The 10,729-nt window shown below is 36.8% G+C and overlaps 1 protein-coding gene across 2 annotated transcripts in view; it reads right to left on the bottom strand.

Moving 5' to 3' along the window:
• Nucleotides 1–1,095, bottom strand: part of mat2ab (methionine adenosyltransferase 2Ab) — a gene marked incomplete at its 3' end in the record, with an annotated part of 6,561 nt that extends 5,466 nt beyond the window's left edge. The window contains exons 1-3 of one of the 2 annotated variants that reach the window (XM_083526691.1): nucleotides 801–1,095; nucleotides 247–324; nucleotides 47–169 (exon numbers count right to left, since the gene is read on the bottom strand). In XM_083526691.1, coding sequence (XP_083382817.1) covers nucleotides 47–169; nucleotides 247–324; nucleotides 801–999 — 400 coding nt within the window. In that variant the 5' untranslated portion in view covers nucleotides 1,000–1,095. The remainder of the gene's footprint in view (nucleotides 1–46; nucleotides 170–246; nucleotides 325–800) is intronic. The other variant, XM_083526692.1, reaches the window with a different exon arrangement.
• Between the last annotated feature and the right edge of the window lie 9,634 nt (nucleotides 1,096–10,729).

The raw sequence follows: 10,729 nt of genomic DNA, 5'->3' as shown, positions 1-10,729 counted from the left end.
GAATTTGCTCCCTATTCCAGTTCATCCTCAGTGCTGACAGATTTACCTTTAGACGAGTCGTCGTAGCCGATGTGCTTGACAGTGTCCCGGACAATCTTCTGGTAGTCCACGGCAGCGCGAGATGTCACTTCTCCTACCAGCAGGATCATCCCGGTCTTGGCTACTGTTTCTGTACGAGAAGATACATGTTCAGGAGACACAATCTGAGACACATCAAGGGATTTTTATGTCAAATCCTTTATTTACCGCAAGCCACTTTGGCATCTGGGTCCTGTTTAAGATGGGCATCGAGGATGGCATCACTAATCTGGTCACAGATCTTGTCTGTAAAATGGGAAAAAGAACAAAACAAGTATAAGGCAATAGATTATGAAGAGTCTCTAGAAAGTTCAACAAGGTGAACTTGGACATGAACTAGTTAAAGGTGTTCTCAGGATTAGTGAAATGGTCAGTTGGCACTATTTGGACTTAATCATAAGAGTGATGGATGTTGAGAGACTCTGATGTCCTCACAGCTGTTACACACACATTTATATACACAGACACACAGTATTAATATTATTTGATGTTAGAAGAGGAACAAATCACGACCATTTCACTCGACTTTGACCTCAACACAGAAACATGCACATACAATAAAACGCCTATTGTCTTTTTGATCTCTGATTATGTGTAATATTGAGTGAAAAAGAAAGAATTCAGGTCACAGCCACATGCTAGCGTGTATAGCTCTCAATGCTCCTGCAGTGAAGCGCGGAACAACGTGGTTCCCACCGACAGTCGGTGTGATGAGGACTTACCCGGATGTCCCTCTCCCACCGACTCGGAGGTGAATAAGAAGCAGTCTTCATCAATGAAGCCGTTGTGATAGCCGTTCATTTCTCCGTTCATGGTCTGGGATCTCCCAAGTTTCGCCTTTAGGACCGGCTCGTGTTCCTGATAATCACCGCGATGCCCCTGGCCTCGTGCAACAGTCCCGCGTGCTCCTCCCGCAGACATTTAGCCCGGTCTTTCCTGACGTCATAAATTCCGCTCCACGCTCCACCCCATCCACTGCTAGTAATGGCGACACCATGAAGCGTTCCAACCACGTGTGTGCTGATTTTTACTCGCCTAGTGGAGGCCCCTTGTGGCCAAAATAATAAATCCTGGGTAGCGTGTAATCATACCATCGATATACACCGATCAGGCAGAACATTATCACCACTTGCTTAATATTGTGTTGGTCCCCCTTTTGCTGCCAAAACAGTCTTAACCCGTCGAGCATTGATAGCATGAACTTCTTCAGCAATTTAGCTGCAGTAGCTCGTCTGTTGGATCAGACCACACAGACCAGACTTCACTCCCTACGTGCATCAATGAGTCTCGGTCACCCATGACCCCTTCACCGGTTCCCCACTGTTCCTTTCTTGGACCACTTTTGGTAGATACTGATCATTGCAGATCGGAAACCTCACACAACATGGTCATAATGTTATAATGTCATTATATTATAATGTCATATTGTAATGCCAGGTCAGCGTAAACACTTTTATACAAAAGTCCTTAACGCCATGCATTATAATAGTTTTTCTTTCCTGTTTTCTTACGATCACAACTTTATTTTCTCAACATAACAAAAGTTGGTTCCTTGTGATCGGAGCTTAATTTATCGGTGTTCACAGCATAAGAGCATGTTCTAAAGGGCAGCATCTTCGCTCAAACTAAAATGGCATCCTTAACAGCAGCAAGTGGTTCTAAATGATGAGAGTTTTAACCAGTTGTAAGATTTCGGGATGGATCAGTCCTGATAGAGAGAGAGAGAGAGAGAGAGAGAGAGAGAGAGAGAGAGAGAGAGAGAGAGAGAGAGAGAGAGAGAGAGAGAGAGAGAGAGAGAGAGAGAGAGAGAGAGAGAGAGAGAGAGAGAGAGAGAGAGAGAGAGAGAGCATTTGGGTCATCCTTTCCCAAGAAAAAAACTATGCACAAATATTTGACTAAATAAATTTGCTTTTAGCCTAAACATAAACACTGAGTCAGTGTCTGAGTCCTGGACATTAAATGGAAGGGAAGTGGATTTTTTAAGAGAAAACTTTACCGCCTGCTGTAACCTTCACTATTTTAGGTACCAACAAACAGCCTGCACCATTTGATAAAAGGTGGAACATAATCGACCTAAAGTTCACTAAGGTACTATGGTGCAAAATCATTTAGTGCTTTATATGCCAGTAGTAATATTTTCTAATCGATATAAAATTTTAATTTAAGCCAAAGCAGTGTGGATAAGACAGGGGTGATGTGGTCATATCTTCTGGTTCAAGTAAGTACTCTGGTTGCTGCATTCTAGACTAACTGGGACTTACTTACTTTAAGGTGAGTAAATAAACATTAAAGGCATTACAATTATCCTACCTAGAGTTACAAAAGCAACAACATTATCCGTCAAAGAGAAACTGTGTGATAATTTGTGTAAAGCTGCAGTAAGGTCAAGCAACTCAAGCAGAGAGACACAACCCTGAACAGAGGTCAATAGTAGATCATTTACCATTTTTACCAGCGTTGTGTCTGTGCTATGATGTGTTGTAATCCTGACTCATATTTTTCATCATTATTATTCCTTCGTGTGTGCTGTTGCGCTACAACTTTTTCTACAATCGTTAAGATAAAGGGGTGGCGTGATATTGGTCTATAACTGACAGGGGTCAAGGTCAAAATTTGAAATTGGATGTTTTAATAGGAATTGAATTTTAGAAGAGGTTCAATTGCTTCAGGTATTATCTGGTCAAAGAAACATGTAGGTACATCTAGTAAACAAGCACATGATCTCAATACCATCAAGCATCTGTGGGATGTGCTTGACATATGTGAGATCCACCTCACAGCTCACAGGAAAACAAGGATCTACTGCTAACATCTTGGTTGTTGGATACCTCAGCACCAGTTCAGAGATTTTGTGAAGTCCATGGCTTGATGGTTTTGGGGGAACAAAGAGGAGCTACACAGTTTTAGGCAGGTGGTGTTAATGTCCTAAATGGCCAATGTAAACAATATAAGATAATGTCCTGGGACCAAAATCGGAAGTTTTATATTATACATATGGCTACTGTGGGCCATGCAGTGCTTTTTTTTTACATTTTTTATTTTTTATTTATCCAGTATTTATGTATTAATGCATTTTTTCTCTCCTGTTTGTATACTTCAAGTTTTTGTCTTGTAGAATATTATCAAAATAATAATAATAAAAAATCTCAGATAAACAATAGAAACAATAAAATTATTAACCTTTTTTTAAAAAAGAGGATTGTTCAATAAAAAAGCTCTATTCATAAACATGAAAGCACTAAATAACCAGCAACAACATCAAACATTTTTCAATGCATTTATATTTTTGAATGAAATCTTTTACAAATATTTCCACACTGGGAAATAATGTATTATTGGCAGCTCAAAAACTATAAGAACATTGACAACATTCCAACAAATGATATTGTTGAATATATTGTGTATTGTTGACAACAATATTTTTGGTTATAGGTCATTATCCACAATTCTTGATAATCGGTCGAGTTAAACATGCTCCTGAGGTACCAGTGACCACTGTTCCTGCTCCTCTCCTCTCCTTGGATTTGCCCGCCTCACCCCGGGCTGCCTCTGGATAGTGTTCTCATCGATTGGAGGCCACTCTGTGCAGCTGGGGATGTTTCTTATCAACAGCCTGGGGATCCATGAACTTACAGAGTAACACGGGAGCTTTGAGGGTGGATTTGTACTTTACTTAATGTCAGCAGTCTGCTACACTGACTCAGGACTACAGTTTGCATCTGATCACCATCACTGCACACCTCAACATCGTTTATTTGTAATAAATGGACATTCGGTGCAACCCAGATGAGGACGGGTTTCCTCTTGAGTCTGGTTTCTCTCAAGCTTTCTTCCTTATGCCATCTCAGGGAGTGTTTCCTCTCCTCAGTTGCTCATCAGGGACAAACTTACACTTATAAAGTGTAAGTTTGATAATCACCAGATTATCTGTGTAAAGCTGCTTTGAGACAATGTCCATTGTTAAAAGCGCTATAGGAATAAAAATGAATTGAATTGAATTGAAATTGAAATTGAATTTCCTACTCAGACCCAAAAAAGTTGTCTTCTCAACTATAGTTCAACAAGTGATGTCAAATAAGTGCAGTGAACAAAGTGACTCTTTATACAGACGTACTATTTGTCCAGTCTATAATTGTTTAGAGAAAGAAAAATATACATGTTTTAATGCATTAAACTGGCTTGTTTGTAATGAAATTAAACATTATGGAACTCTTGGGAATACTTTGTCATCCCCTGGGGGATAAACGTGGGCCTCGATAACTATTTACGCTCCAGTGTGCAAATAAAATTAAGCCAAGTCTCCATTTTAGGTATAGTCTGTCCTCTGTGAAAAGGCCAGGTCATAATCTGGTCTTTTAGATTAGATAACAGAATAGAATCACTTTACTTAGGGATGGGAACATCACCTTTCTGTCAAAAACTAAAATCCAGTTACGTGAAAAAAATCTGTTTCAGCCCTGAAGGTTTCCATGTTCCGTATTGTTCTCAATGCAATCTGGTCTATTCTGCTGTACGCCTGGTTCGCGCATTTCATGTAATTCTCAGCAAACGGAGCAGTGCTGCTGTATTTATAGATTAAATGCTGCTTGTGGAAAGGAACAACAGCCATATAATATAATCTCTCTCTTATCTGTGTCCTGTACACATGCAATCTTTAGTCCACATGATAGCTGGTGTCCAATCGACTTTGCCTACCTTTGTCCAACTCACATCACACACAACAAGTCTTAAGATAACATTTTAAAGTTTACTGTTTGCAGAGAGTGTTAAATGGGAGGTAATGTTGCACGTATGCAGTACAGGCAGGATTGTTATAAAAGCTTTCAGTGAATTGTATTAAACTATTTGTATCACTGACACACTTGTGCTTAAAGAGCTTTTTTTTGCAATTCATGCAACCATATTTCAGTAAAGATTTATTCAATGAATTATTCAAATATCAAGGTCATCAATTAAATATGTACAATAATTTATATTTTGTACAATAATACATTAAAATAATAATTTCTGTTTTTGGAGTTGAACTTTCCACTAAAAAGCTAAAAACACTAAAAATTAACAATAATAGCGCCTCTGATTTATTCGTTTTTGACAATTGAATTAATCATAATGAATTTAAGTTCACACCACAGTTCACAGTTTGTCGTAACATGAATCTTAGACAGATGGAAATGTGGGTATGGACCATTGATAGACAGCGCAAGCAAATAATCCTGAACATTATTCCTGAGCAAGTTCAAAGATCTAAAGGTCAGGTGATCAAACTGTATACAAAATCACTAAATGACAAAAATCACTGGCGGTGTTAAAGACTTGTGTTTGTGAGTGTGTGTGCATTAATGTATTTATGATACATGTATTTCAAATGCGTATTTCAAATATAAAATAGTATTTTGTAAATTGTATTTGATGGGGTTGATGAAAACGGCTTCATATTTTGTATAAAAAGTTTCTGGGGATTTTTTTGTACTTACAAAATTGTAGTTGTAAAATACTTTGTAAAAAGTTCTACATGATGAGATTATAAAAATGCGGCCTCTGATTGGTGCCTACTCAGTATTTCACCCAGACTTGTTGAGATCAAAACAGAAAATTGATCCATATTAAAGAAGGTGGTGAAGGTAAGAAACTTGCAGTCTGTCAGCTTTCAAATAGGTGATTGATAAATAAATATTTGATTGCTGAATATTGTACCATAATTGTAGTAGCTGTTTAGTAGGATCATAAATTCGCATCCCATCGCATGAATGACTGTCTGACACTTAATAAATTATTATGTTTATGATCAACAATCAAATGAACTGTCAGTCATCAAATCATCCGTATATGTTACACACACTATTGCTGCTGTATATTGTCGTTATTTACACTACCATGCACTCTCACACTTTATATACATCACTGATCTGTCATATACTCTGTATCCCTATTTAATACTCGTACTGTCTATATTGTCTCACATTGTCTGTATTGTCTTGTATAGTCCAAGCTGAAGGTATAGTGTTATTTATGTCAGTAATTTTGAGAGTCACTAACATCTGGAACGAAATTCCTTGTTTGTGCCAACACACCTGGCCAATAAACCTGATTCTGATTCAGATTCTGATTAAGTAGTTAGAAACTAGCTGCTACGAATACAGATGCCATCAGTCGTCTTCTTATGAATGAGAAGGCTCTCCCCATCCCGAGGCTTCCTGAGGTTTGGCCAGCTCCAGTCACGTCCCACCTCGTGAAGATTATGGACCTATGGATGATCATGGAGAAGTAGATGCCGAGTGTTTAAAGGCCCTGGCATGGAGAAGCTGATGCTGGATCTATGATGATCACAAATTGTTCTGTATTGTTGAAAGATTTATGACCAAACTTTTGATGTCACCCATATGAGGATGGGTTCCCCTTTGAGTCTGGTTCCTCTCAAGGTTTCTTCCTCATATCATCTAAGGGAGTTTTTCCTTGCCACTGTCGCCACGGCTGCTCATCAGGGACAAACGCACACCATTCACCTTCACTGTTGTTTTCTGTAAAGCTGCTTTGAGACAATGTCTGTTGTGAAAAGCGCTATACAAATAAACTTGACTTGACTTGACTTGACTTGTTTGTGCAAAGTATCCCTTTGTTACCAAACACCAAGTAACTAAATTCATATGCAATAATAAGTCATTCACAAACTTTAAACATTAAACTGTTGGTTATTTAAAAACTAACCTTCATCTGGGAGATCACAGGGATTATGTATGTGAATATTCGTTATGGTAACTGGTTGCATGTGTCAGATTTATTGCGTGACTCGTCCAGAGAAAAGCTGTTGCTATCAAACATTGTTTACTAAATCGATGTAATGGTGAAGGAACAGATCAAAGAGACCAAATGATGGAAGATTTGCAAAGAAATGTCATGCTCCCATGTAAAAGTATTTTTTTTAGTATTTTTTTAAATACAATAATACAGTAGTTAATTTTGATACATGGTGTGGCTGTGATATTTAGTACGTTATTTTAATATACAAAGTATAAAATAAAGTTTTTATTTAAAAATACATTTTGATGTATATTTGCCCAACCGTGTGTGTGTGTGTGTGTGTGTGTGTGTGTGTGTGTGTGTGTGTGTGTGTGTGTGTGTGTGTGTGTGTGTGTGTGTTAAACAGGTGAGTCATGTTAAAGGTTTCGTCATTGTCGTTACTGAAGTGTGTGTAAGTTCTGGGAAGTAGAGTCCGGTGTGGTCATGTTTGTGAGTCAATGTGCATGTTGGCAAGTAGAGTTTGTGGACTGGACTGACCTGACACATTCAGATTGGTTAATTATTAGTAAAATTCATAATTTCCTAAATACATTTCTGATAATAGTTTTGTGTGTTTTATAACAACATAAAAACACAGGTTTTGCATCAGACAGCTCGCTCTGATAATCAGTGATCAAATGCATACTTTATTTTTGGTTTCTAGTATCACCCCTGTAATAAGCAGAGCATATTATAATACAAAATCAATAACCCCAAATGCCTTACACAACACATTGTATTCATTTCAAAGATTTATATATATATATATATATATATATATATATATATATATATATATATATATATATATATATATATATATATATATATATAGTGTGTTTTACCTCTGCTACACTTGAACATATGGCATATTAGGTGAGAAAAGTTTCTGGATCATGAGTCTATAATGAATGTAACTCAAGCTTAGTATTGCATCAGAAATGAGCCCTAACAAACGCACACTTTCCAACCCTCTTTAAACACTAAAATGTTTTTTTATGTTGCTGACTAAAACATAACTACACCAGGTTTACTGATTTGTATAAAATTACTGATAAAAAATCTGCAGGCAAGTTTACTAGATTAGATGTTTTAAAGTAATTTTTTAGTTCAATTTAATTTCATTCTACTATTTCCTTCATTGCACAATTATTTCGCTCTTTTGAACGTCACTTTAACTCTGGACTGGCACAGCACAGTGTCACTTTATTTCACCTTATACCAGCACATGAACACTTTAAGGACAACCACACTGGATCACTTTAATCCTGACCTTGACTCATGTCAGCTGTCCAACTACAGGCCAATATTAAACCTCCTCTTTATCTCCAAAATTTTAGAAAAGGTTGTAGCACAGCAGTTATGCTCACATCTACTTAGAAATAACATTTTTGAAATGTTGAGAAGTGTGTAAAGGACATTAGACACTGGATGCTTCATAACTTCCTTCTGCTCAACTCAGATAAGACGGAAGTACTTTTACTAGGACCACGTGCAACTAAGAGTAATTACTTATCCGATAACTTAGCAACTCTGGATGGTGTTTCTATCTCAGTGTGTACAGCAGTCAAAAACCTTGGTGTGATTATTGACCCTAGTCTTTCCTTTGAGGCTCACGTAAATAATATTACCAGGATCACCTTCTTTCACCATATATATATATATATATATATATATATATATATATATATATATATATATATATATATATATATATATATATATATATATATATAAATAAGATAAGATAAGATAAGATAAGATAAGATAAGATATACCTTTATTCGTCCCACAGTGGGGAAATTTATTTGTTACTGCAGCAAAGATAAAAAAAAATTAATAAATGCAAATATATAAAAGAATAGACACATACTTCAGTATACAGTATATACACAACACAATGTATAAATACAAATAAGGAAAAAAGTATGTATTGCAGGTATTGCAGGTAATATTGCACATATTGCAATACGTATATACAGTATATATGTGTGTGTGTGTGTGTGTGTGTGTGTGTGTGTGTGTGTGTGTGTGTGTGTGTGTGTCCAGCTGACTTCCTGCAATCAGACAAACTCTGACCCCTGAACAGATTCACAATAATGATGAATTAGGCTTATCCGAAATCACAGTCGTGAGGAAAAATGTTCAATATATATATATGTATGTATGTATGTATAAGCCAATATATGTTTTTTGTTTGTTTTTTCTAGTGTGTATATATATATTATTTTATTCTTAACCTATTTTCATACTTTTTATTTATACTTTCCATTTGTATACTCTTTTATAATGTATACTTTATTTCTATTTATTTTATCCTTATATTCTATTTCTATATTTCATGTTTACATGTTGGACAGTCGTAAAAAAAGCAGAATTTGAATTTATTTGATTGTATTTGTATATTACATTTTATTACGTAATAATTGACATGGTCACAATGCAGCTTTACAGAAATCAAAACATTTTGAATATTTATTTTTATTTAAAATTGATCAGTAATGAGCAAACCAGAGGCAACAATGGCAAAGAAAGATTATAGAAAATAGAATTACAACATGGAAAAAATAGGGGTGATGTAGTCATATATTCAACATGAGGGCTGTTGCATTCTGAACAAACTGGTGCTTGTTTATGCACTTACTAGAAGGCTCAGGTAGTTCAATTCAATTCAATTCAATTCAATTCAATTTTTAAAAATTCACTTATATTTACATTTGTGTTTTTATCCTCGATAAGCAGACTGGGGTGACTGTGGCAAGGAAAAACTCCCTTACATGGTATGAGGAAGAAACCCTGAGGGGAACCAGACTCAAAAGGGGAACCTTTTGAGCTGGAGCTGGTGCATCTCGAGATGGCTCGGTACCCTCGCGAGGTCAGCACCTTCTTTTTGAAGGTCTGAAATCTTCACGAGATGGCATACTACTGGAGCTAGAAGCCTTAGGGTGGGTAGAAAAAGAGAACTAGTGTAGCTGCTGTGTGCATTTCATCCGATGTCCTGGAGCACAATTGTGTATGCCTGGCTGAAGAGATATGTCTTTAATCTACACATAAATTGGGAGAGTGTAGGGAAGGCTATTCCAAAGTTCTAGTGGACATTGCTCTTTTAGGAACTACTAAAAGTATGGAGTTTTGAGATCTTTGAGATCAGAAGTTCGAGGGTTCAGGCCCTGGTATAGTCAAGCTGCCACTCTTGGGCCCTTTATCAAGGCCCTAAACCCTCTGTGCTCCATGGGCTCTGGATCATGGCTGCGTTCTGACCCCAGCTTCGAAACAAGTTGGGATACATGAAGAAATGAATTTTACTGTGCTGTAATGTATATGTGACAAATAAAGGCTATTCTTCATCTATTCTTCTTCTTGTACCAGGTTGGAAGACTGGATAGAGACATGGAAGATAAACCATTTAGGTCCTTGTTAGAAAGTAGCAATAGTTTGTAGTCGATTTGAAAGTCAACTGGATTCCTGTGTAGGAATAATAGAATTGGGGTTATATGGTCATAATCTCTCGACCTTGTAAGATAATAAGGTATTATAACATGATATGTAATATTTCTTATCTTGGTAATATTTTTGAGATGAAAGAAGGCTATCCTAGTAATATTATGAGCCCATAGAAAGATTGGAGGCAACAATTAAAACCAAGGACTTTTAAATGAATAAAATTGAAATAAAGAGGACATTCAGAGATACTATTTAACCAGAAAGCTTATGTACAGCTGAATATGGTCCTGGTACAAGTACGTTAAGCCTTGTTGGAACCAGACTCAAGAGGGAACCCATCCTCATCTGGGTGGCACCAAATGTCCATTTATTACAGCTAAACGAGGTTAAGGTGTGCAGTGATGGTGATCAGATGCAAACTGTAGTCCTG

Source organism: Silurus aristotelis (assembly GCF_946808225.1).
Source record: "Silurus aristotelis genome assembly, chromosome: 23".
NCBI lineage: Eukaryota > Metazoa > Chordata > Actinopteri > Siluriformes > Siluridae > Silurus > Silurus aristotelis.
This window is presented reverse-complemented; position numbering and strand designations above follow the sequence as displayed.